This window comes from Podarcis raffonei, chromosome 11 (assembly GCF_027172205.1).
Source record: "Podarcis raffonei isolate rPodRaf1 chromosome 11, rPodRaf1.pri, whole genome shotgun sequence".
NCBI classification, from domain to species: domain Eukaryota; kingdom Metazoa; phylum Chordata; class Lepidosauria; order Squamata; family Lacertidae; genus Podarcis; species Podarcis raffonei.
In genome coordinates, this window is record NC_070612.1 from 2629688 (window position 1) to 2653484 (window position 23797).

General features: G+C 49.9%; 2 protein-coding genes across 2 annotated transcripts in view; one reads left to right on the forward strand and one right to left on the reverse strand.

Moving 5' to 3' along the window:
• Positions 1-729: 729 nt before the first annotated feature.
• The window catches only part of RPP25L (ribonuclease P/MRP subunit p25 like), a 190466-nt gene continuing 167398 nt past the window's right edge, over positions 730-23797 (forward strand). Inside the window, exon 1 of the mRNA XM_053408670.1 lies at positions 730-735. The gene's annotated coding sequence lies outside the window, so the exon portion shown is untranslated. The remainder of the gene's footprint in view (positions 736-23797) is intronic.
• The window catches only part of ARID3C (AT-rich interaction domain 3C), a 113521-nt gene continuing 90476 nt past the window's right edge, over positions 753-23797 (reverse strand). Inside the window, exons 4-8 of the mRNA XM_053408666.1 lie at positions 9367-9550; positions 8257-8501; positions 6199-6468; positions 2312-2401; positions 753-1313 (exon numbers count right to left, since the gene is read on the reverse strand). Of these exons, the coding sequence (XP_053264641.1) occupies positions 1177-1313; positions 2312-2401; positions 6199-6468; positions 8257-8501; positions 9367-9550 (926 nt within the window). The 3' untranslated portion in view covers positions 753-1176. The remainder of the gene's footprint in view (positions 1314-2311; positions 2402-6198; positions 6469-8256; positions 8502-9366; positions 9551-23797) is intronic.

Below are 23797 nucleotides of genomic sequence, written 5' to 3' on the forward strand. Positions count from 1 at the left end.
GTTGCACCAGGGGAAAGGAGAGGCACCCGTGTTGGGTTGGCGAAGCAAGGAGGGGAAGGGATGGAAGTGACCAGCGGGCATCGCCAAGGCACCTTGCAAAGGGTACAGCGTTTGGGGAGGCGTTGGGTACCACAGCGGCTGGGTGCGAGAAAAAGCAATTTCTACAATCAAGTGCAACTCATCTACAGCCCCAACCCTGGAAGCTGCTGTCTTATTCCTGAAATGCTCCATTTCCATCACCCGCCTCGCCTGCCCGTTCTTTGATTCCATGCCACCTTCTCCTGCCACCTCGGCCTCCATCCCTTTGGCTTCCTCTCCCACATCCACCCCCTTCCCTTCTTGCTATCGCTAAACTCAACGCCAGGCTTGGGGTTCTGCGCACCTCACATCTCCCCCAAGTGCTTTCGATGCCCCACAGTTGTGGTTTGGAAAGGGCAAGAGACCCCGTCAACGGAAGGGAGAGGAGGGCCACTGTGTGTGAGAGAGAGAATGTCCGGGGTGAGGGGGCCAAATCCACCCTTTCGGGCCTCTCTCCCTGGCCCCTGAGACTCTCTCCTTGCCAGTTTTGCTCCATGCCCTCCTTGAGTGCCTGGCGATGCCTCTTTGCTCGCCCGCACGTGGGCGCAGAGACCTCTGGCACCTGTGTGCCTGGAATGACACCTGCCAGTGCTGAGGCCCCACCCACCTCTGCCCCTGGCATCGCCCAGCCTGGCATGGGGCAGGCGAGAGCGAGGCCTCAGTCTCACAAGGGCTGCCCAGCCCTGAGCGATGTCCTGTCGAAGATGTGAGGTGTTGTGTGTGCGAACAGCATGCTTGTGCTGGGTATACAACTGTGCGTGTTTGACAGGGGAGGGGAGCGGATGCAGGAAGCACCCGTACCCGCCGCTGAGTCTTCTCCAGAGTCCAGAGTCCGGCCTCGAGGTCTCCCCAACCTCCTCCTCCTTCTCCAAGTCCCCTCAAGTCCTCTCCAAAGCTCTCTGCTCAAGCGTCTCGTTCCATCCTGCCCAGAAATCCCACCCCCCAGGTAAGGAGGGGGCTGCAGCACCCAGCCCCACTCAGCCGCAACCCTGGCTGCCCTCTGCTGGGCCCTGGCACAGGGCAACTGTGGCGTTGTCTCTGCCGCCCAAGGTCGCCAGGTCGAGGGGTGGAGGCAGGAGGCTCTCGGGACGTCTCCCCTCACGGCGAAGTGCTGGCCGGAGTGTGGCCCCGTGGCGCCGTGGACAGCAGCTGGCTCTGCGAGGTCACGGGGCTGCTGTGGCTGTGGGCACTCGGGGTGCTGCCGGCGACGCCAGACCTCCGGGCAAACAGCACACCTGTCGGGAGAAGAGAGGCCAAGGTTACAGCGGTTCCCATCTGCCGCAGAGGAGGTCCTTACACAAAACAAAATCCCTGAAACGAGAAATAATCGACTACAGAATTGAATTAAATAACAAAAATAAAAAAAATTAAGGAAAGATTAACCTAGAATTCAAAAAAGACTTAACGAGATGCCAGCTACAAAACTCGTTTCAGTGAACTAATCCGTTTCCTCAGAAGGAAATAAAGAAATTATAAACCTTAAATGATTTTAAGTGATATCAAACTAACTCAAGAGCAGGGCTAAAATGTTTGGAGTTTGCTGGAAATCATTTAAAATCATTTAAGGTTTATAATGTTCTCTTAAATAGGGCTATGTTTAAAACTTGTCATTGAGGTTTTCATACCTTTTTTGTAAACTCAAGGTAGCGTTTCAGCCCTGCTCTTGAGTTTGTTTGATATCACTTAAAATCATTTATCTGCCTGAATCTGCCGACATTAGGCTTCTACCTAAGAGATCACAGCTGAAAAGCAGACAGGTAAATAGCAAATCTAGGACACATTGGTGCCCAGTCACTGCCCAGAAGGCTCCTGCACTGCCCTCGTCCTCAGCTCAGTCTCTGCAAGCCATAAGGGCTAGAAACTTGACTTTTCGTATTATTTACAAAACGGAGAAAGGCAGGTTTCTGCCGGAGAGGCCAGACAAGCAGGCGAGTGCAGGAGGACCCCAAGTGAGCGTAACATGCCAGGGCACCCGAATCTGAGGGACATTCAGGTACAACCTGTCCAAAATTGCCAGCCGGGTGCCTGGCATTCCTCGCATGCATTCTTGCCCCTACCTGGGCAAAGGACAGTCTCTTGCACACCGCAGGCCCCACGATTTCACGATGATGGATTTTATCGTAGCAAAGACATCAGGGTCGGAGGGAAAGGTCGTCAGCCGGGCCGCAGCTATAACTTATTGGATTTCCCAGCTGCAATTACACGGGTGAAGCAGCCCCCCCTTTCTATTTACCTGTGTAGACAACTCCATTTATTTCTATTGACATGTTGATACTGCTAATGCCATTGCTGGACAGGTTCAATGCAGCCTCCTGTCTGTCATCTGGAAGGGGAGAAGAAAATGCCGATAGAGGGATTTCGGGAGGGAGAGGCGGGGAAGATGGAGCCCAGAGCCAGCCCTGCACAACTTTGCACAACCCAAGCCCGTTGTTTGATTGGCGGCTGCTCATCAAAGTGAGACGGGCCGGCAGCTCACAGCTCAAGTCCCTGCAGCAAAGCGGCTCAAAGACTCTTCTGCAAACCAGGAAGCCTTGGGTTCAAATCTCACCTCTGCCACTAAGTCAGCCTTACTCACCCATCTCAGAAGTTTTTCCCCCTTATTTTTTTAATTAACATATAAAACATATACATTTACACAATACACATACATAACACACTACCTTATTTTCATGACATAAAACATACCTAGGTAAAGGTAAAGGGGCCCCTGACCATTAGGTCCAGTCGCTGACAACTCTGAGGTTGCGGCGCTCATCTCGCTTTATTCGCGAGGGAGCCAGCATACAGCTTCCAGGTCATGTGGCCAGCAGCGCAGGGAAATGCCGTTTACCTTCCCACCGGAGCGGTACCTATTTATCTCCTTGCACTTTGACGTGCTTTCGAACTGCTAGGTTGGCAGGAGCAGGGACCGAGCAACAGGAGCTCACCCCGTCGCGGGAATTCGAACCGCCGACCTTCTGATCAGCAAGTCCTAGGCTCTGTGGTTTAACCCACAGTGCCACCCACATCCATAAAAACATACCTACATTACTCTATATAATACCTACCTATACTGTACATATCAACATACCTACACACCTACCCCACACCAAGTGACTTGACTTCCAGCCGTTCTTGTTATGCTACTTTATTTTTCCAACTAGCTTAAACACATTTCATTATTTCTTTAATTTCTTCTTCTATCTTGACTTTACTCTCCTTTCACTCTCGTCATTTTCTGGATTCAATATCTGTCAGAAATTCTACTTTTTCCACATAAATTTTGATGTATTCTTTAAAGATAGCCCACTCCCTATTCACGTTTTGTACCATATCTCCTCTTATCCTCCCTGTTAGTTCAGCAGTATGGAAGCATTCCATCATTTTAGATAACCAGTCTGTTTTAGTTGGGACGCTGCTGCTTTTCCAATTTTTGGCTGTCAATAACCTTGCCGCCGTAGTTGCATACATAAATATTGCTCTGACCATTCTTTTTATTTCCTCTGACATAATTCCTAGGAGAAAGGATTCTGGTTTTTCCCCCAAATGAAAATCGAAACATCTTTTTCAGTTCGTTATAGATATTTTCCCAGAATCCCACTATCTCTTTGCACTCCCACCACATACGTAGAATGGTTCCTGCCTCATCTCAGAAGTTTTAAATCGTTGTTGTTCATTTTTCTCTGCGATAATTGTATAGTTTTGTCTTTTGAGAGTCAGTGTGGTGTAGTGGTTAAGAGCGGTAGTCTCGTAATCTGGGGAACCGGGTTCGCATCTCTGCTCCTGCACATGCACCTGCTGGGTGACCTTGGGCCAGTCACACTTCTCTGAAGTCTCTCAGCCTCACTCACCTCACAGAGTGTTTGTTGTGGGGCAGGAAGGGAAAAGGAGGATGTTAGCCGCTTTGAGACTCCTTAAGGTAGTGATAAAGCGGGATATCAAATGCAAACTCTTCAAATCCAAACTCTTCTTTTTGGTACAGTGGTACCTCGGGTTAAGTACTTATTCGTTCCGGAGGTCTGTTCTTAACCTGAAGCACCACTTTAGCTAATGAGGCCTCCTGCTGCTGCCGCGCCGCTGGAGCATGATTTCTGTTCTCATCCGGAAGCAAAGTTCTTAACCTGAAGCACTAGTTCTGGGTTAGTGGAGTGTGTAACCTGAAGCGTATGTAACCTGAAGCGTATGTAACCCAAGGTAAACCACTTTGGTGTAAACCACTTTGGGCAGGAGGTTTCCATAAGCAAGCGGTGGGTAAATTTTGTGATATAGGTAAATAAGGAAGTAATCTTGCTTCATCTACCATATGGGGGTAATACTGATCTACCTTGCACAATAATGGCTATGAAGCGCTTTGAAGAGGCCTGAAGTGTGATGCAAAAGGTAACTTAACAACGGGAGCTGAGAATCCTCGAGAAACACTTGGAATCATTTTTGCAAAGTTGATTCTAGCGTGTGTGCTCTGTTTTTCAGATCCTTGCTGAAAGGAGTCTGTTTCTTGGATGAACGGACCCCCAGAATAACCTCCCCAGCACTGTCAGCGATGGCCCTGCTCTCCGGAAGCACAGTTCACTTCCACGCTATCAAAATCACTGGCAAAATAAAGTGTGCAAGTTCCCTTCCTGCACAATTTCACCTGCTTTCTTAACTTACTAATTTCTCCACACCCGTTCCTACCCAGACACATTCACTGGGGTGCAAAAGTGTTTCTCCAAAGTCAAAGAATCCTAGAATTGCAGAGTTGCGAGGGACCCCCAAAGGCCATCTAGTCCAACCCGCTGCAATAGAGGAATCTCAGCTCAAGAACTAGGTGTCCAGGGGTCCCTTCAAACTCTACAACTCTATGATACTGCAAGATCAGAACAAAAGAAGCCTTTCTTGGTAGTTCTGCCGAAGTATTTTTTATTTTTTTGCTTGCAGAAGGGCCTTCTCTGTCACAGCCCCTAAGCTGTGGTATTGTAGAACACCAGAGGTGTGTGTTTCTGTACAGTTTTCCACAAATGCTGAAGACACACCCCCTCTGCCTTGCCCCTTGACCCCCAAGAGGTGTGGAAAACTGTACAGGCCTAGGACCCTCGTACCTATGGGACCGCCTCTCCCGGTCTGCCCCACGGAGGACCTTAAGGTCCATAAATAGCAACACCCTAGAGGTCCCGGGCCCTAAGGAAGTCAGATTAGCCTCAACCAGAGCCAGGGCCTTTTCAACACTGGCCCTGGCCTGGTGAAATGCTCTGTCTCATGAGACCAGGGCCCTGCAGGATCTGATTTCTTTCCGCAGCGCCTGTAAGACAGAGCTGTTCCGCCTGGCCTTTGGCTTGGAATCAACTTGATCCCTTCCCCCTCTTTCCTTTTTCCTTTCTCCTTCTGTGATGGAACTCCTATTTGGGGACTTCCCTGGCTTTTTCTGGCCCACGTAGGACCAGTCTGGATAGTTGGCCTTGGTGAAGATTTGACGTTTTCATCCCCAAAAAAGTTTTTGATTTGAGTTCCTACTGAAATGAAGGTGCATTTTAATGCTGTATCTTAATCTTGTTTTTAAGTTGTATTTCAATCAGTTGTTTTATACCTGGTGTCAGCCACCCTGAGCCTGGTCTTGGCTGGGGAGGGCGGAGTATAAATAAAATTATTTATTATTATTATTATTATTATTATTATTATTATTATTATTATTATTATTATTTTCAGGGCCTGCTCTGGCGACAGCAATCTGCTTTTCAAATCCTTGCAACCATCCCTGGAACGTGCTGCTGGAGAGCAGGTAATACAATGGATGATGACGACAGCTACAGATCCCAGTCACCCCTGGACCATAGCTGTCAACCGTCCCTTTTTTTGCGGGAAATTCCCTTATTCCAGCGCCGTTTCCCGCTGCTTTCCCGGATTGTTAGATATCCCGTAGACTGTCCCTGGGACAGGTGAGGCTGCTGATCCCTTATTTTCAAATCTGAAAGTTGACAGCTATGCTCTGGACACTGCCCTGTCTGGCTGCGCTGCCCCCAGAGAATCCTGGGAACTGTAGTTTGGGGAGAGATCCCAAGACACGTCATCCTCCTGGCACAAAACTACACTTCCCAGAATTCCCTGTGGAGGGAAGGGGTTTGCAGACACCCTTTGCGACCCAAACACGCAAGGAAAGGCTCTCACCTCCACGGTTGTTGATCTTGATGTTGACCGGGAACTGCGACGCCATGGCGAGGAGGTTTTGCTGGAGGGCGTGCTGGACCAGGCGCTGCTGCTCCTCGGCCACCAGGGCCATCTTCTTCTCGGGGGGCTCGCCCCCCTCCAGCTTCTCCCGCAGCTGCTCCAGGGCGGCCGCCTGAGACGCAGCCGCTTGCGCAGCCACCAAATGGTGCCCGGCCAAGCTGACGGGGATGGCCAGGCGGCCTGGGACTGCGGAGGAAAGGATGCTCTCCTCTGGAGGGGAGAAAAGAGAGGGGGGAGGAATTGCAGAGCGGAAGAATTGCGAGGGACCCCCAAAGGGCATTGAGTCGAACCCCCTGCAATACAAGGATTACCTAACCTGGGGAGAAAACAGCAAAGACCTGATGAAGAGAGCACAGCAGAGGTTATATTTTCTGAGAATCCTGCGGAAAAACAATCTCTCAAAGGACCTGTTGATGGCATTTTACCATTGTACTGTTGAGAGTGTATTAACTTATGGTCTGTGTGTGTGGTTTGGGAGCTGCACAGTCAGGGGAAAAACAATGCTGTCCAGGGTTGTAAAGACTGCAGAGAGAATAATTGGGTGCACTCTTCCCACCTTGGATCAAATCTATGCTTCCAGGTGCCCTAAGAAAGCTGCAGAGATAGCGCAGGATAGCGCGCACCCCGGAAATGATCTCTTTCAGCTTCTGCCTTCTGGAAGAAGGTACAGGGTTATAAAGACAAGGGCTAGCCGCCTGAGAAACAGTTTCTATCCAAATGCGATTTTGGTTTTAAACGCAGTGTAAGGTAGTCTCTATGGAAATATATTGTATTTAATTATGGGGTACCAGAGTGGTTCCGCTCCTTCCTCCTGGGCTATGTTCAGAAAGTGGTGGTGGGGGATGAGTGTTCAGACCCCTGGGCTCTCACTTGTGGGGTGCCTTAGCGCTCTGTCCTCTCCCCCATGCTTTTCAACATCTACATGCAGCCACTGGGAGAGATCATCAGGGGGTTTGGGCTGGGTGTTCATCAGTATGCGGATGATACCCAGCTCTACCTCTCTTTCAAATCAGAACCAGTGATGGCGGTGAACGTCCTGTGTGAGTGTCTGGAGACGGTTGGAGGATGGATGGCGGCTAACAGATTGAGGTTGAATCCTGACAAGAGAGAAGTACAGGAGGTGGGAAGATGTGGAGGACTCCGTGGTCTTGAATGGGATAACTGTGCCCCTGAAGGACCAGGTGCGCAGCCAGGGAGCCATTCTGGACTCACAGCTGTCCATGGAGGTGCAGGTCAATTCTATGTCCAGGGCAGCTGTCTACCAGCTCCATCTGGTACGCAGGATGAGACCCTCCCTGCCCGCAGACTGTCTCGCCAGAGTGCTGCATGCTCTAGTAATCTCCTGCTTGGACTACTGCCATGCGCTCTACGTGGGGCTGCCTTTGAAGGTGACCCAGAAAGTGCAACTAATCCAGAATGCGGCAGCTAGACTGGTGACTGGGAGTGGCCGCTGAGACCACATAACACCGGTCTTGAAAGACCTACACTGGCTCCCAGCACATTTCCGAGCACAATTCAAAGTGTTGGTGCTGACCTTTAAAGCCCTAAACGGCCTTGGCCCAGTATCCCTGATGGAGCATCTCCATCCCCATCATTCTGACCAGACACTGAGGTCCACCTCCGAGGGCCTTCTGGTGGTTCCCTCACTGCGAGAAGCCAAGTTACAGGGAACCAGGCTGAGGGCCTTCTCGGTAGTGGCACCCGCCCTGTGGAACGCCCTCCTACCAGATGTCAAAGAGAAAAACAACTACCAGACTTTTAGAAGACATCTGAAGGCAGCCCTGTTTAGGGAAGATTTTAATGTTTAATAGATTATTGTATTTTAGTGTTCTGTTGGAAGCCGCCCAGAGTGGATGGGGAAACCCAGCCAGATGGGTGGGGTATAAATAATAAATTATTATTATTATTATTATTATTATTATTATTATTATTATTATTATTAAATCACCTTTTTCGACACCTGGGAATTTCAGTCTGAGTTATCCCCAACTGCCTCACCTTTCTTGATGGTGTGCACCTGGTTGATCTGGCTGCAGTTGTGCGCAGAGATGGTGAGGGAGGGCAGCGGTATCTTGGGCGAGGCCAGGACCCCCGGCGTCCCCACCGGAGAGTAGTTGAAGAGCGTGGTCCCAAAGGCTTGCCGTCTCCCTTCCCTCCGGTTGCTGTCAATGGCGGCCTGCAGTTCGCCGGGGGAACTGAGCGCCCGCTTCTCGCATTCGTAGGGATAGAGGTATTTCATGTACCTGACATGTGGAGGGAGGCAGAGAGGAAGTGCGGGTTAGTGGTTAGAGTGCCAGGGTAGCAGTTCCCAAACTTCCTTCAGGCAACCCCCCCCCCTCGGTTTCATAAACTCACCCCCAACTCACCCACTGCCCACTAAGGAAGTCAGATTATCCTCCACAAGGGACAGGGCCTTCTCAGTGGTGGCTCCAACCTGGTGGAATGCTCTGTCCCAGGAGACCAGGGCCCTGCAGGATTTAAGCTCCTTCCGCAAGGCCTTTAAGACAGAGCTATTTTGCCTGGCCTTTAATTTGAATTCAGCCTGATCTTTTATTCTCTTTCCTTCCCTCTGTCTCCCCTCTTTATGAATATTACCCGCTCTGGGATCCCACAGCTAACTCCCCACTGGTCTCCTCGCTGGCCCAAATAGGACTAATTCAGCCAGCTAGCCCTGGGGATCATCTAATGTTTATTGGATGGAGTTTCCCCCTAAATTGATTTCTGAATTCTGAATTTATTTTTATTCACGTTTTATACCGTATTTTATGCTGGTTTTTTTGTAGCATCAATTAAGTGTTTTAAATTTGTTGTTAGCCGCCCTGAGCCCAGTTTTCTGAACCAGGAAGGGCGGGGTATAAATAAAAAATTATTATTATTATTATTATTATTATTATTATTACCCTATTCAGAATTCTTCAGAACAGCGATTTTCATGACACGCTAAATAACACCATAGAATGCAAAGCAGACGTTCAAGATCCAATTAAAGCTGTTCCGTTTAATTAATTCAAGGAAACGGACGGATTTTGATTTAGCGATACTAGCTTTTCAGAGTCATTTGCACCTCCAGAGCCCCCTCGCCTCTTTGCGGGACAGCAAGCCACTCACTGCGTGCGGAGGGTGAAAGCAGCGCTGGTGATGGAGGTGGGCAGGTTGAGGCCTTTGGTGATCTCGCGCCAGATCTTCTTGTTGATGACTTCCACCAGGCCCCCTTTCTCGGTCACCAGCCGGTACAGGGTGTAGAGGTCCAGAACCTGCTTGGCCATGATGGGGATGCGGTTCACGGGAGTCCCTGGGGGGAGAGGAAATTCAAGGTTGCCAAATGTCAATAGTGGAATTGTAAAACAGTTAAAAATTACTGGGAAATGATATATAATGAAATGGAAAAAACAATGTTTAAGCCTTTTGGTTAGGAATTTTAGGTCTCAAGATCTGCCAAAGGGAAAACAAAAACTTTTTATGTATGCTACATCCACGCATAGCTGTCAACTTTTCCCTTTTCTTGCAAGGAATCCTATTTGGAATAAGGGCATTTCCCTTTAAAAAAGGGAAACTTTGACAGCTATGCATCCACGGCAAGGATGCTATTGGCACAAAGATGGAAAAGCGATAAAATACCAACCGAGTAAGAATGGCAAGAAAAGCTTATGGAATACGCCGAAATGGCAAAACTAACTGAAAAACTTTGACATAAGGACAAAAAAATCCTTCAAGGAAGATTGGGAACCATTTACGGCTTACCTAGAGAAATGAAATATACTCGGAGTCGAGTGCGGATTTCATGCTCTTTATTCAGCTCATAGTAGTGAGGAATGGAAGTTCCCCCAAAATATCTGCTTTATATACATTATTTACACAATGGGCCCCACGTGATTGGCTAGTTACGGGATTCTCCTGTAGGCCAATCAGGTTGCAGATTCACTTCCACCTGGAGCTGGATTGGGTGGCTCCTGCAGACCAATCATACTACTGCATTGTTCTAGGACCAATCAGACTGCTGCATTCTGAATCCTATTGTTCTAGGACCGATCAGGCTGCTGCTTTTTGGATCCTATTCAACTCAGTACATAACAAGAAACAATGCAAAGAAATAGACTCATTTGCAGGTTTTGAGTAATCACTTACAATTAAGGGCCCCATTAACTTCAGGAGCTGAGGGCCTCATCATACCTAAATCCGGCCCTCAGTGGGACAGACTCCCCCAAAAGGGGTTTTACTCTCCTTCATTGGAGATTTTTTAAACAGAGGCCGGATGGCTCAGCTGTGAGTTTGGCATTAAAGGTGTGGGACTAGATCACAATCAGGGTTGCTTCTAACTCTACAATTCTATGGTTTTATGAAGATATCAGTGGTTTGGACTGGGTCTTCAGTGCTCAACACAACCCTTTCCCCATTTGGCTAATCAGAATAAATTGTGCAGGATTATATCTATGAATGATGGAAGGAATCAAGGTTTCGGCTCATGCAAACATGTCTTTCTTTTCCATGATCAGTGCAGGCTGAAGAACGTAATATTTCTTACTAAATAATTTTGGCTATCGCGGTATATGCCCAAGTTTATGTAAAACCCCTAGATAAAGGTCACGCTATAAATTAAGAACTTAGAAAAAGCTGTTTTGTTATTGATCCCTCTTGGTTCTGTGGCAAAGAAATATTTTGTGACGTAGGATTGATTCTCTCCAGCAGAGGGCGACAAAACCAGAGGGAAAAGGCTATAAAAATTTTAAAACATCAGAGTTCGGGTTAGAAATGCAGGATTTAGAAAAACGCAGATTAACCTTTGAGATAAACTGCCTAGCACAGAGGTCAGCTGGTCAGGAATGAGGGCACTTCCAAAGGAAAACTGAAGATAAAACACAGATTGATGAGGCTGAAATAGCAAAAACCTGGAGTGGAGACCTATTCCTGCTTCAACGTCCATTACTTGACTCTGGACTTCGCGGATCCTTCCCAGAGCGCAAGAATTAAAACGGAGTAACCATTTCCGTGCAGCCAGTTGTGATGGATATAATAGAGAGTCTTGTGTGAACTGCATTAAAACAAAAAAAAAATTTCCTTCCAGTAGCACCTTAAAGACCAACTAAGTTAGTTCTTGGTATGAGCTTTCGTGTGCATGCACACTTCTTCAGATGCATGCACACGAAAGCTCATACCAAGAACTAACTTAGTTGGTCTTTAAGGTGCTACTGGAAGGAAAAAAAAATTTTGTTTTGACTATGGCAGACCAACACGGCTACCTATCTGTAACTGCATTAAAACAGACAGCTCATCTCACCCCCCAAATTTACCTGCATGTGGTTCCACTCTTTAGCTGCATTCAGGAAAACATGTAAAAAAATATTCTTATGGATCTAGACAGCTTTTACGGCTGTCTGCAACAGGTACAGCAGCAATTCTTTAGCTGTGATTCCTGCATTGCAAGGGGGTTGAGCTAGATGACCTTTGGTGACCCTCCAACGCCACAATTATAGGATTCTTCAAAAAAATTGTTCCCACGCATTCTGTGGCAAGAAAAGCTGGATTCTGTGCCCTGACAATTTCTGTTGACACGCCTAACTTCGCTCCTTTTTAAAATCGTTTTGCATGCTTTATTTATCAGTGCGGCATCCTTGTGCTCATTCATTCATTAATGTTTTTGATACAGTAGGGCATGAATTTAAGGATTCAAGGAGAAGGTGGCCCGAAAAACCACTGATCTAGCCCCATATCGTCCACAGTGATGACAGGACTTGAACTCAGGACCTCTCACCCACAAGGCACATGCTCTGCCACTGAGCCACGGAAAGTATCTTCACATAATAATAATAATAATAAAGTTTATTTATACCCTGCCCTCCCCAGCCAGAGCCAGGCTCAGGGCGGCTAACACCAGTAAAATTACAGTAAAAACATAATAGGGGGGGAGGAAACAATTTAAAATACAGGTTAAAATGCAATTTAAAATGCAGCCTCATTTCAAAAATAGCCCATAGATCAAAACCATAAGGGTAGGGAAACATAAGAGTCAGACTGAGTCCAAACCAAAGGCCAGGCAGAACAGCTCTGTCTTGCAGGCCTGCGGAAAGATGTCAAGTCCCTTGTCTGGTCTCTTGTGCCAGAGCGTTCCAGCAAGTCGGGGCCAGTACTAAAAAGGCCCTGGCCCTAGTTGAGACCAATCTAACCACCTTGTGACATGGGACCTCCAAAATGTTGTCATTTGTGGACCTTAAGGTCCTCCGCGGGGCATACCAGGAGAGGCAGTCCCGTAGGTATGAGGGTCCTGGGCCGTATAGGGCTTTAAAGGTCAAAACCAGCACCTTAAACCTGATCCTGTACTCCACCGGGAGCCAGTGCAGTTGGTAAAGCACTGGATGAATGTGATCCTGCGGCAAGGACCCCGTAAGGAGTCTCACCGCAGCATTCTGCACCCGCTGGAGTTTCTGGGTCAGCTTCAAGGGCAGCCCCGCATGGAGCGAATTACAATAATCAAGCCTATAGGTGACTGTAGCATGGATCACTGTGGCCAGATCAGGACGAGAAAGGTAAGGAACCAACTGCTTAATACGGCAGATTTGGGAAAATGTCCCCCATTCCCAGAAAATGACTTCTGCAAGAGTGCCCACGTTCCAGTGCGGGTGTGCATTGATTAGATTAGGTGGCTGCCTGCTATCTTGGCAGGACAGTGTTTTGTGGCAGGATTTGAATGCAGAGCTAGACCTAGACCAAGCAGAGATGAGGGGTACGTGCCCAAACAAATGTCCCAGGGCCTACTTCACCAGTTTTCCTCCACAAAGAGGCACTTGCTCTCTTGCTCTGGCATGAAGGATGCTTCTTTCGTCTCCTCCTCCTCCTCCTCTTCCTGGTCTACTTTGCTAATTACTCACCTGCCCTCTGCGGCCCAAGCTACATGCTGCATTATCAGCTTATAAAATTGTCAGCTTGTCAGAAAGCTTGTTAATCTCGTTCCGGCTCCCTCTGGAAATGTTTTACGATAATCGCTTCCGTTCTTGACAGAGCGGTTTCTATTAAGGGGCACCGGCGGCAAGACGCGGCCAGCGTCCCAGAGGAAAAGGGGGCACCACGGACGGAGAAAGGGGCTTCTGGACAGGAGGGTCTTTGCACTCCAAGCTGACCAGTGCCCAAGCCCATGGATTTTGAGCCGGTCGCTGGACCGCACCGTTTAGCTAAAAGCCCAAATTACAGGGATTCTCCAGACTGGTGGTTTTCACATGCGTTTTTCACAACATGTCACTGGTGCAGCGATCGTGCACCTGCGGTGAATTTATACTGGACTGTCTGCGCATCAGCTGTCTTTATTAGTCGTTCTGTGTTGCTTGCCCTGTGCGCATCATTGCCATCTGGAGGGGTGCTCCTGCACTACACTGCAGCAAAAGCAGGATCAGCAACAAAAACCCAGAACATCTGTGGTATAGTTACAGGATTTCACCAGCTCCTGCCAACCTAGCAGTTCGAAAGCACACCAGTGCAAGTAGATAAATAGGTACCACTGTGGCGGGAAGGTAAACAGCATTTCCGTGTGTTCTGGTTTCCATCAGTGTTCCGTTGTGCCAGAAGCAGTTTAGTTCTGCTGGCCACACAACCCGGAAAGCTGTCTGTGGACAAATGCTGGCTCCCTCGCTCCTTTACCTTTTAACCTTATTAAAGGTAAAGGGACCTGACCATTAGGTCCAGTCATGGCCGACTCTGGGGTTGCGGCACTCATCTCGCTTTATTGGCCAAGGGATCCGGTGTACAGCTTCCGGGTCATGTGGCCAGCATGACTAAGACGCTTCTGGCAAACCAGAGCAGCACACGGAAACGCATTTTACCTTTCCACTGGAGCGGTACCTATTTATCTACTTGCACTTTGACGTGCTTTCGAACTGCTAGGTTGGCAGGAGCAGGGACCGAGCAACAGGAGCTCACCCCGTCACAGGGATTCGAACCGCCGACCTTCTGACCGGCAAGTGCTAGGCTCTGTGGTTTAACCCACAGCACCACCCGCATCCCTTGATCTTATCTTATTATGCATTGCTTATTATAATGAACCACATTTATAGGACTGCTTTAGCTTCTTGCATTGGATGGGCATTACATTTTGCATGGGCACTCGGTTGTTCATGATCCTGCACCATAAACCGGCCTTTAAACGAAGGGTATGGCAAACATGTCAAACAGAAACTATATGAACAAGCCTCTGTGACAACAGGGTGGTGGGCAAATTGGGCTCCCTTCTTGTGCTCTTATTGGGCTTCAAGTTCCCGAACGAGGGGCTGGGGCCAAGATGGACTTCTCAGGTTGGCAGCTGAGTCGAAGGTGGTCTTTGCCCTTTGCCAAGTGGGGAGTCAGGGATTGAACTGGGCTCCTTCCTTCCATCCTATGGTAGAGCTCTGCCACTGAGCTGGGGGTCGTCACCAAGGTCTCATCATCACCCAAGAGAAAACGGAGGAGGAGCCCAGGCTCCCCAAACCTTCCCAGGGTCCTGAAAGCAGGACTGTAAGCAGCTCCTGCCGGAGAGCCCCGCGCGAGTTTCCCAGCATGCTTCCTGCCCGCAGGCCTGGCTCACCATCTAAACTGAAATCAATTCCAATAACCCTGAGGCATCGACAGCCCTTCACAGCACGTCCAGGTCTAATTAACAGCCTTTTGGGTCACCCGGACCAGAGGGCGCGGCGGCACAGCGTCCCTTCCAGCACCTGATGCCCACAAAGTGGGAAGGGTGGGTTGAGAGGGGGGCATTCCGCAGGGCCTTGCAGACGAGGCAGTCCCGCCGTGACTGCTTCCCATTGCCCCCCACAAAAGAGCAGGGGAGTCCCCAACCCCATGGTCAGGAGGGTCTCCTCCATTGCTGACCGATGGGCCGCAATCTCTCGTCCCCGTGACCTTCCCTCGCTGACCTCTGTGGCTTTGCACAGCTGATGTGGTTTGCAGAGGGAGCCCAGCGCCGAAATGAGCATCTGGGGGCTCTTCAGGATCCGAGTGGGCGAGAGGCTGGGAGGGTTGAGTGCAATGCAACCCGACCCCTCTCACTGGGGGGGCGGTGTTATATATGGGGCTGTGCCCAGTGTGGCTCTGTATTAGAGGAAGAACGCACAGCAAGGTATCCCTGCTGCAAAGAAACGCAGGGTCCTGCAGATTTAGCAAACGCATCTCAGAAAGGACAGTGGCAGAGCTGAACATGGTCAGAAAAAGGGGAAGGGACCTGAGGCCTAAGGAAATGCTTTCTGGGGGGGAAACAGCCCGTCCCATGTTTTATTGTATTTTTAATATTTTGTTGGAAGCCGCTCAGAGCGGCTGGGGAAACCCAGCCAGATGGGTGGGGTATAACTTCAATGGTACCTCTGGTTGCGAACGGGATCCGTTCCAGAGTCCCGTCCACAACATGAGCAGAACGCAACCTGCGTCTGCGCAGGTAGTGATTTGCCACGTCTGCGCATGCGTGTGATGTCATTTTGCGCGTCTGCGCATGCTCAAGCGGTGAAACCCAGAAGTAACCCTTTCCGGTACTTCCAGGTCGCCGTGGGACACAACCAGAAAAAACGTATCATGAAGCAAACGCAACACGAGGTATGACTGTACTTTTCCATGTATAAGACTGGGAGGTTTTTACTTTAAATTATGGTTAAAAATCTGGGGGCGTCTTATACACAGATAGTGCATATGCCCATTTTCTAAATGTGGGGTCCCCAAAAGTAGGGGGCGCCTTATACATGGAAAAATATGGTAATAAATTATTATTATTATTATTATTATCATCATCATCATCATCATCATCATCATCACCATCATCATTATTACAGTGCCCAGCATCTGAAGGATCTTTTGCATTGCAACTTCTGCACTAAAACTCTACAATCCTATGGTTCTACATCATGTTCCAAAGGATGGTGGGCCATAGTAAGAACCAAGAGCTTCTAACAGGCTGCAGAGGAGAAGAAACTGAGGCAAAGCTCCGTTGCACCAGGATGGGTGGAAACTCTCGTCCCATCTATCTGCCCACTCTGTTCGCCATGGCCAGCCAGGACACTGTGGCTGAGTCAGTCAAATTCAGAGCAGGAGCAGATGGAGAGTGGAAACAGCTGTGGCCAACTGACCCGCCTCACAGCCCACAGACCAGGTGCCAGCTGGGCAATTGCAGGTGGGCAACTCCAAAGGAAAAGCAGCAAGTGCCCTTTGGTGTCTCCCCTTTAGGGGCACAGTAAGTGTGGATTGGCAGCCAAACCTAACAAATGAATGTTCTTGCAAATCAGTACGAGAAGGCGCTAAGTCTGCAGAGCTGTGTTGTTGACACCCGGACCATAGAAACACAATTGGCAGAGAGGGCTTTGTGTGATGTCATTTCCCCTCCTCTCCTGGAGAGGAAGGAGCATAGACGACTTCCTGTTCCTCTTTTTCTCTTCTTGTGGCCAGCCATGAAAGGACATATGCCTTGGGTTGCTCCTGGCACATAGCGAAAGCTGTTGCTACCATAAATGTAAGTATTTTGCCTGCCTAGTTTTTACTGTTGCCACTGCTGCGAACCAATGTAAGTAAGCAAATCTAATTTTTGAACTTACTTCTTTGTTAAGAGGCGTAAGGAAGAGGAAGTCAGCTTAATTCATTAGCTGGACTTGCTCAAAATAAGTCTTTGCAGTCCAATGCCTTTGGATTAGAACAAGGGGGGGAGGAACAATATGAAGCCTTCCTCCCACCTGGAAATTTTGGAGCACGTGAGGGTCTATGGGGGGAGAGTCTATCCACTCTCAGAAATGTGGGGCAGCCTTAGTGGGGGTGAGGGAGGGCAATGCGCATAGGAGGGGGTGTCACATAGCCCCCAGGCTGTTAGCAGGAAGAGAGGCTCAAGTAGGCAGCAGAACAAAGGAAAACAGGAGGGGTGGAGGAGGCACTTTGAATAACAACCCCATCTGGCCAGTGGGACTCATTGCCACAGGATTTCTCCTGCATTGCAGGGGTTGGACTAGATGGCCTTTGGGATCCCTCCCAACCATACAGTTCTGAGATTCTGTTGTTGTTGGTGCTTAGTCGTTTAGTCGTGTCCGACTCTTCGTGACCCCCTGGACCAGAGCACGAAAGGCCCTCCTGTCTTCCACTGCCTCCCGCAGTTTGGTCAAACTCATGCTGGTAGCTTTGAGAACACTGTCCAACCATCTCGTCCTCTGTCGTCCCCTTCTCCTTGCGCCCTCCATCTTTCCCAACATCAGGGTCTTTTCCAGGGAGTCTTCTCTTCTCATGAGGTGGCCAAAGTATTGGAGCTTCAGGATCTGTCCTTGCAGTGAGCACTCAGGGCTGATTTCCTTCAGAATGGATGCGTTTGATCTTCTTGCAGTCCATGGGACTCTCAAGAGTCTCCTCCAGCACCAGAATTCAAAAGCATCCATTCTTTGGCGATCAGCCTTCTTTGTGGTCCAGCTCTCACTTCCATACATCACTACTGGGAAAACCACAGCTTTAACTATAGGATGTTCCAAAAGCAGAGGCAAAAATAACTTCAGAAAAGCATTCGATGGGGCATACTTTGCTTATCAGTTACCTTTTCCTGATGGCACTTGAGGCAAGATGGAGGGGGGCGGAGTGAGACTGGTGTGGCTCCTCTGCCCCCAGCATCAGTCCCCCCCCCATAAGCCCAACAAGCAGAGATCCATCTGGCATTCCCTGCACAGGCAGTGGGGTCCTGTTGGGCAGAGCACCATGGAAGCAGCTGCCAGCCCCTGACACACGGGCAGAGAAAAGCTCCTTATTTATGCCCTTCCTTTCTTCTGGGTGGCCGTGAATGGGAGCTATCGAAAAGCCATCCATTTGCAGCCGAGAGGCCGCCAGGGCATCGCCGCTCAACTCAAACGCGTCCGTCACTCAGCGCTGCTTTCTCGCCCCCTTAATTTATGACCCTGATATTGGCTGGGCTGCTGCTCCTCATAAGCCTGAAAAGCCTGGCGCCTTCATTCTTTTCAAACAGCTCATTTCACTTGTTTCGTCTTTCCTTGGTCAGGAGGGGAGGGAGTGTGTGTGTGTGTGTGTGTGTGTTCTGGGCCCGTGCAATTCTCCCTTCCGCCTTCCGTCCTTCCGCAAGGCAAGTTATCTCCCTGTGCAATAATCCGACTCCCGGAACATTCTGAAAACCCAGAAGCATCTCAAACTCAGGAGAGTTTCTGCAAGTCAGGGTAGACAATGCTGAGCTAAATGGACAAACTGGTCTCCATTTTTTGATTCTATAAATAGGGTGTCAGAGGCTCAGGAGCAGAAGAGCAGGGGAGAGAGCAAATAGAGAGCGGAGGAGAGGAATCAGAGGGGAGCGTAGGGGAGTATGACAGTGACCCGAGAGATTCCATGAGCTTCTCCAGCGAATCAGAAGATTCCCAGAAGGGGGCGCCTATGGTAAGGGCAAGGGGGGTCCCAGGGGGGACGCACCAGAAGCAAGGGGCCAGCGGGGACTCCCAAGGGAGCAGCGGAGGATCAGGACCAGTTCCCCCACCAGAGCACAGTGGGGGGGAAGGGTCACATGAGTCAGGACCAGCCTCTCCTCCAGCAGGGAGAGAAGATGAGTCAGGGATAACCACGCCCCCATCGGGAAGTGGGGAAACGGAGGGGAGGTCAGGTCCAGCTAGCCTCCCCGAAGGAGGGAGCAGTGACACAAGTGTAACGGTCAGAAGGAAAGTGGGAGACTGCGCGCGCGCGCCAAGTTCAAATGTGCAGGAGCGCGGGACAGCAGAAAACCCGGATTGGGAGCCAGGTCCTAAAGCCCGAAGGAGGGAGGGGGAAGAGTCAGGGGACTCAGCGTCAGAAGAGTCTAGGAAGGGTGAGACCCCGACTAGCAGGCGGACCCAGAGGAGGAAGGAACAGAGGAAGAGGTGGAGTAAGGCTAGAGTCTTAAACTGGTGTCAGGGGGGAGGAGATTCAGACGGAGCTTCGGCGGTCTAAGGTTAGAGACGTAGCGTTGCACGCTGCGCGTGTGGAAGTGAAACTGAACTTCAATAAAGACTTTTATACTAAAGAACGAAGCAGCGTTGGTCTTCTGTGAGCTGGGACCTCGGGCAGCGCTGACATAGGGAGAGTCTTATATTTAAGCATTCCTCCCATGACTCACTTCTCCTTCTAGTTGGGCTATACAGGGGTACCTTGGGTTACATACGCTTCAGGTTACAGACTCTGCTAACCCAGAAATAGTGCTTCAGGTTAAGAACTTTGCTTCAGGATGAGAACAGAAATCGTGCTCCAGCGGTACAGTGGCAGCAGGAGGCCCCATTAGGTAAAGTGGTGCTTCAGGTTAAGAACAGTTTCAGGTTAAGAACGGACCTCCAGAACGAATTAAGTACTTAACCTGAGGTACCACTGTACCAGGGTTCAGCAAACTTTTTCAGCAGGGGGCCGGTCCACTGTCCCTCAGACCTTGTCGGGGGCCGGACTATATTTTGAAAAATAATAATGAACGAATTCCTATGCCCCACAATTAACCCAGAGATGCATTTTAAATAAAAGCACACATTCTACTCATGTAAAAGCACGCTGATTCCCGGACCATCCGTGGGCCAGATTTAGAAGGCGATTGGGCTGGATCCAGGCCCTGGGCCTTAGTTTGCCTACCCATGGGCTATACGGACGCCGCTTAAAATCCTGGCTATATGCTACAGCATCTCTGTAATTTGTTTTCTTATACTGAATATGCACAGAGCCTGGTTCGGTTATTGTTTGCATGGTTGTTTGTTAGTTTGGACATATGTTTATGAAAACAATTATTACAAGGAAAGGGAGGGAAAGACAATGATGAATAGGGCAAGCTTCCAATGGTGCTGACCTTTAAAGCCCTAAACGGCCTTAGTCCTGTATACCTGAAGGAGCGTCTCCACCCCCATCATTCAGCTCGGACACTGAGGTCCAGCTCCGAGGGCCTTCTGGCGGCTCCCTTGCTGAGAGAAGTGAGGTTACAGGGAACCAGGCAGAGGGCCTTCTCGGTGGTGGCGCCCGCCCTGTGGAACACCCTCCCATCAGATATCAAGGGAATAAACAGCTATCTGACTTTTAGAAGACATCTGAAAGCAGCCCTGTTTAGGGAAGTTTTTCATGATTGATGTTTTATCGTGTTTTTAATATTCTGTTGGGAGCTGCCCAGAGTGGCTTGGGAGGCCCAGCCAGATGTGCAGGGTATAAGTAATAAATTATTATTATTATTATTATTATTATTATTATTATTATTGCTGCTGCTGCTGCTGCTGCTGCTGCTGCTGCTGCTGCTGCTACTATCTTTTCACTTCCCTCCTGAATCCAGAAGAATCAGATGCGGAAGAGGCAAGTGTATCTGAACACACAAATCACAGACCAACTTTACAAGGCCCTGCCGGATCAGCCCCCAAAGGCCCCATCCTGCTTCGTTTCCCATCGTTCTAAGTCCTGTCGTTTCCTGCTGAAGTCTTGAAACTTTTCACTCTACAAGCACTCAGTGGGGTTTCCCCCCATTTTTGCTGTGCTTTGGCAGGGCTGACCACGTGCTTGAGATCACAGACAATTTTGTCTACCTGGGTACCACCCTAACCGGCAACCTCTCCATCGACCCTGAGCTGGACAAGCGTGTTGGCAAGGCAGCTACGGCAATGCCTTTCCTCTCCAAAAGGGTTGGGAGAAGGTGATGCTAACGGCCAATACCAAGATAGAGGTCTACCAGGCTTGTGTGTTGAGCTCGCTGATTTATGGAACTGAGTCATGGGCAACCACAGGGAGCGACGCCTCAATGCGCTTTCTGTGTCTAGAAAACACGAGGCAAAATGTGGATGAGCCCTGAGCTGCAGAAGAAGATCCTGCTGGATCAGGCCAGTGGTCCCATCTGGCGCAGCATCCTGTTCTCACAGTGGCTGAACAGTTGCCCCAAAGGGAAACCAGCAAGCGGGTGATCTGAGCACAAGAGCCCTTCTCTTGTGGTTTCCAGCAACTGGTATTCAGAAGCATCACTGCCTCCAGCATAGGAGAGCCATCCTGGTTGGTAGGCACTGATAGCCTTGAATTTGTCTAATTCTCTTTTAGAACCATCCATTGCAGGTGGTCACCCAAACTCTGCTTTAAAATCTCCAAGGAAGGAGAGTCCACCACTGTTGAACGAGCTCTTCTTGCCAGGAAGTTCTTCCTGATGTTGAGTCAGAATCTCCTTGCTTCTGACTCGAAGCCATGGGTTCGAGTCCTACCCTCCAGAGCAGGAGAAAACAAGCTTGTTCCCTCTTTCATGAGGCCCCCCTTGAGATATTTGAAGATGGTTCTCCTTTCTCCTCTCAGTCTCCTCTTGTCCAGTCCATGCCACTGTCCCAGCTCTGAAGTTCTTCCTGACGTTTAGCCAGCATCTCCTTGCACAGAGCAGGGTTTAGTCAACACACTGCTCTCTGGATCTTGAGACTCCAGCTCCCATCAGCCCTCCGCGCTCTCCATGCTGCCTGGGGCTGATGGGAGTTGGAGTCCAACGACATCTTGAAGGCATCATGTGGACACTGCCCTCAAAGAAGAAGCCAAAATAGACATACAGTGGTACCTTGGGTTAAGAACTTAATTCATTCTGGAGGTCCGTTCTTAACCTGAAACTGTTCTTAACCTGAGGTACCACTTTAGCTAATGGGGCCTCCCGCTGACGCTGCACGATTTCTGTTCTCATCCTGAAGCAAAGTTCTTAACCCGAGGTACTATTTCTGGGTTAGCCAAGTCTGTAACCTGAAGCGTCTGTAACCTGAAGCGTCTGTAACCCGAGGTACCACTGTACAGTCATACCTCAGGTTACAGATGCTTCGGGTTGTGCGATTTCGGGTTGTGCACTGCACCGCACTCTGGAAGTACCAGAATGGGTTACTTCCAGTTTTTGGCGGTTGCACATGCGCAGAAGTGCGAAATCGCACTTTGCGCAGAAGCGCTGAATCACGACCCGTGCGTGCACAGACGCAGCGCTGCGGATGCTGTGGGTTGTGAACGTGCTTCCCGCACAGATCACATTTGCAACCTGAGCATCCACTGTAAGGTAAAGGAAAAGGGACCCCTGACCATTAAGTCCAGTCATGGCTGACTCTGGAGTTGTGGCGCTCATCTTGCTTTATTGGCCGAGGGAGCCGGCGTACAGCTTCCGGGTCATGTGGCCAGCAGGACTAAGCCGCTTCTGGCAAACCAGAGCAGCACACGGAAACGCCGTTTACCTTCCCGCCGGAGCGGTACCTATTTATCTACTTGCACTGGCGTGCTTTCAAACTGCTAGGTGGGCAGGAGCAGGGACCGAGCAACGGGAGCTCACCCCATCACGGGGATTCGAACCGCCAACCTTCTGATCGGCAAATCCTAGGCTCTGTCCACTGTACTTAATCCCAAATTCAACTGCAAGTCTTCCTCCTTTGGCAGGCGCAACCGGTGGCTCAGTGGTCCTCATCACTCCTGCCTCTGTCCCCTTTTGCGAGGCCCTAATGGAGACGCAGATCGCTCGGGGAGATTAGCCCCCTCGTCCAAGGGACCGGCCGGCAGATTAATGCCAACCAGGAAGCCACAAGACGCGCGTTATTTATGCCCCACACCCCCGGGATCGATGCTGTGTGGGCAGAGCGGGGGGAGCTCAGACTCCTGGGCTCTTATCTCCCCACTGTGGATTTATGGGCATCGACCGCCCCGCCCTAGAGAAGCCGCCACCCTCCGCGGGATTCGATTCCGCAGCCCCGATGGCAGGAGCCTCACAAAGGACCCTGATACAGATGTACAGCCAGGGGAGAATGGCTGTTAATTAGCACCCTTATCTCAGCCAGGAGAGAGCCAGTTAATTAGCTGGGAGAGAATAATGAGGCCGGCGCTCAGCAGAGGCGCCATGAATCTCGTGTCAGATGGAAGGGGGGGGTCCGGGGCGTAGGGGCTTTGTCACTATCACGGGGGGGGGGGCTGGGAGCACCTCCATTCCTAGCTGGCGGGAGGACCACGTTAATTCTTCAAAAGAGACAGCAGGTGGGTCTCGCTTAGGGTCTAACCAATCCAGTTTAAGGCCTGGAAAAAGTCCCGTCCACCCCCAAGTCAAGAAACATCTAGGATTTTCATTTGCTTCCTGTTTTCGTTGTGTGTTTTTTAAATGGGAGGAAGTTGCAGCGTCTTTTCCTCGCAGCGCGCAACATGGCTCGCTTCTTTGAGCCACCTGTAGGAAATTTTGTGTGCTCAGCATTAAAGGCTGGCAGCTGCGTGAGATTTCAGGAAGGCAGGGATGAGGGACGCTCTTGAGACAGGGGCACAGAGGCAGTCAGGTTGGATTTTCTGCAGCCTCCAAAAGGGAATTGAAAGAGTCGTGGCCGCTGTGATAATGTTGGAGCTGGAGCCATGCAAATAGGGGTGAGTCCAGCTCTGGCTTGCTGCCGTTGCCTTGAACGAAAGGAGTGGAGAGAACAGGTTGCAATATGGAGGCAAAACTGGAGGCAAAACTGCCTTATGACAGCGCTGAGTGAGATGGATCAATGCTCTGACTCAGGTGAAGGCAGCATCCTATGCACAGGAGAACATCTAGGTATGTGCTGCCCTGTATTCATGTAATTGTAGAACTGGAAGGGACCCTAGGGTCATCTAGTCTGACCCCCTG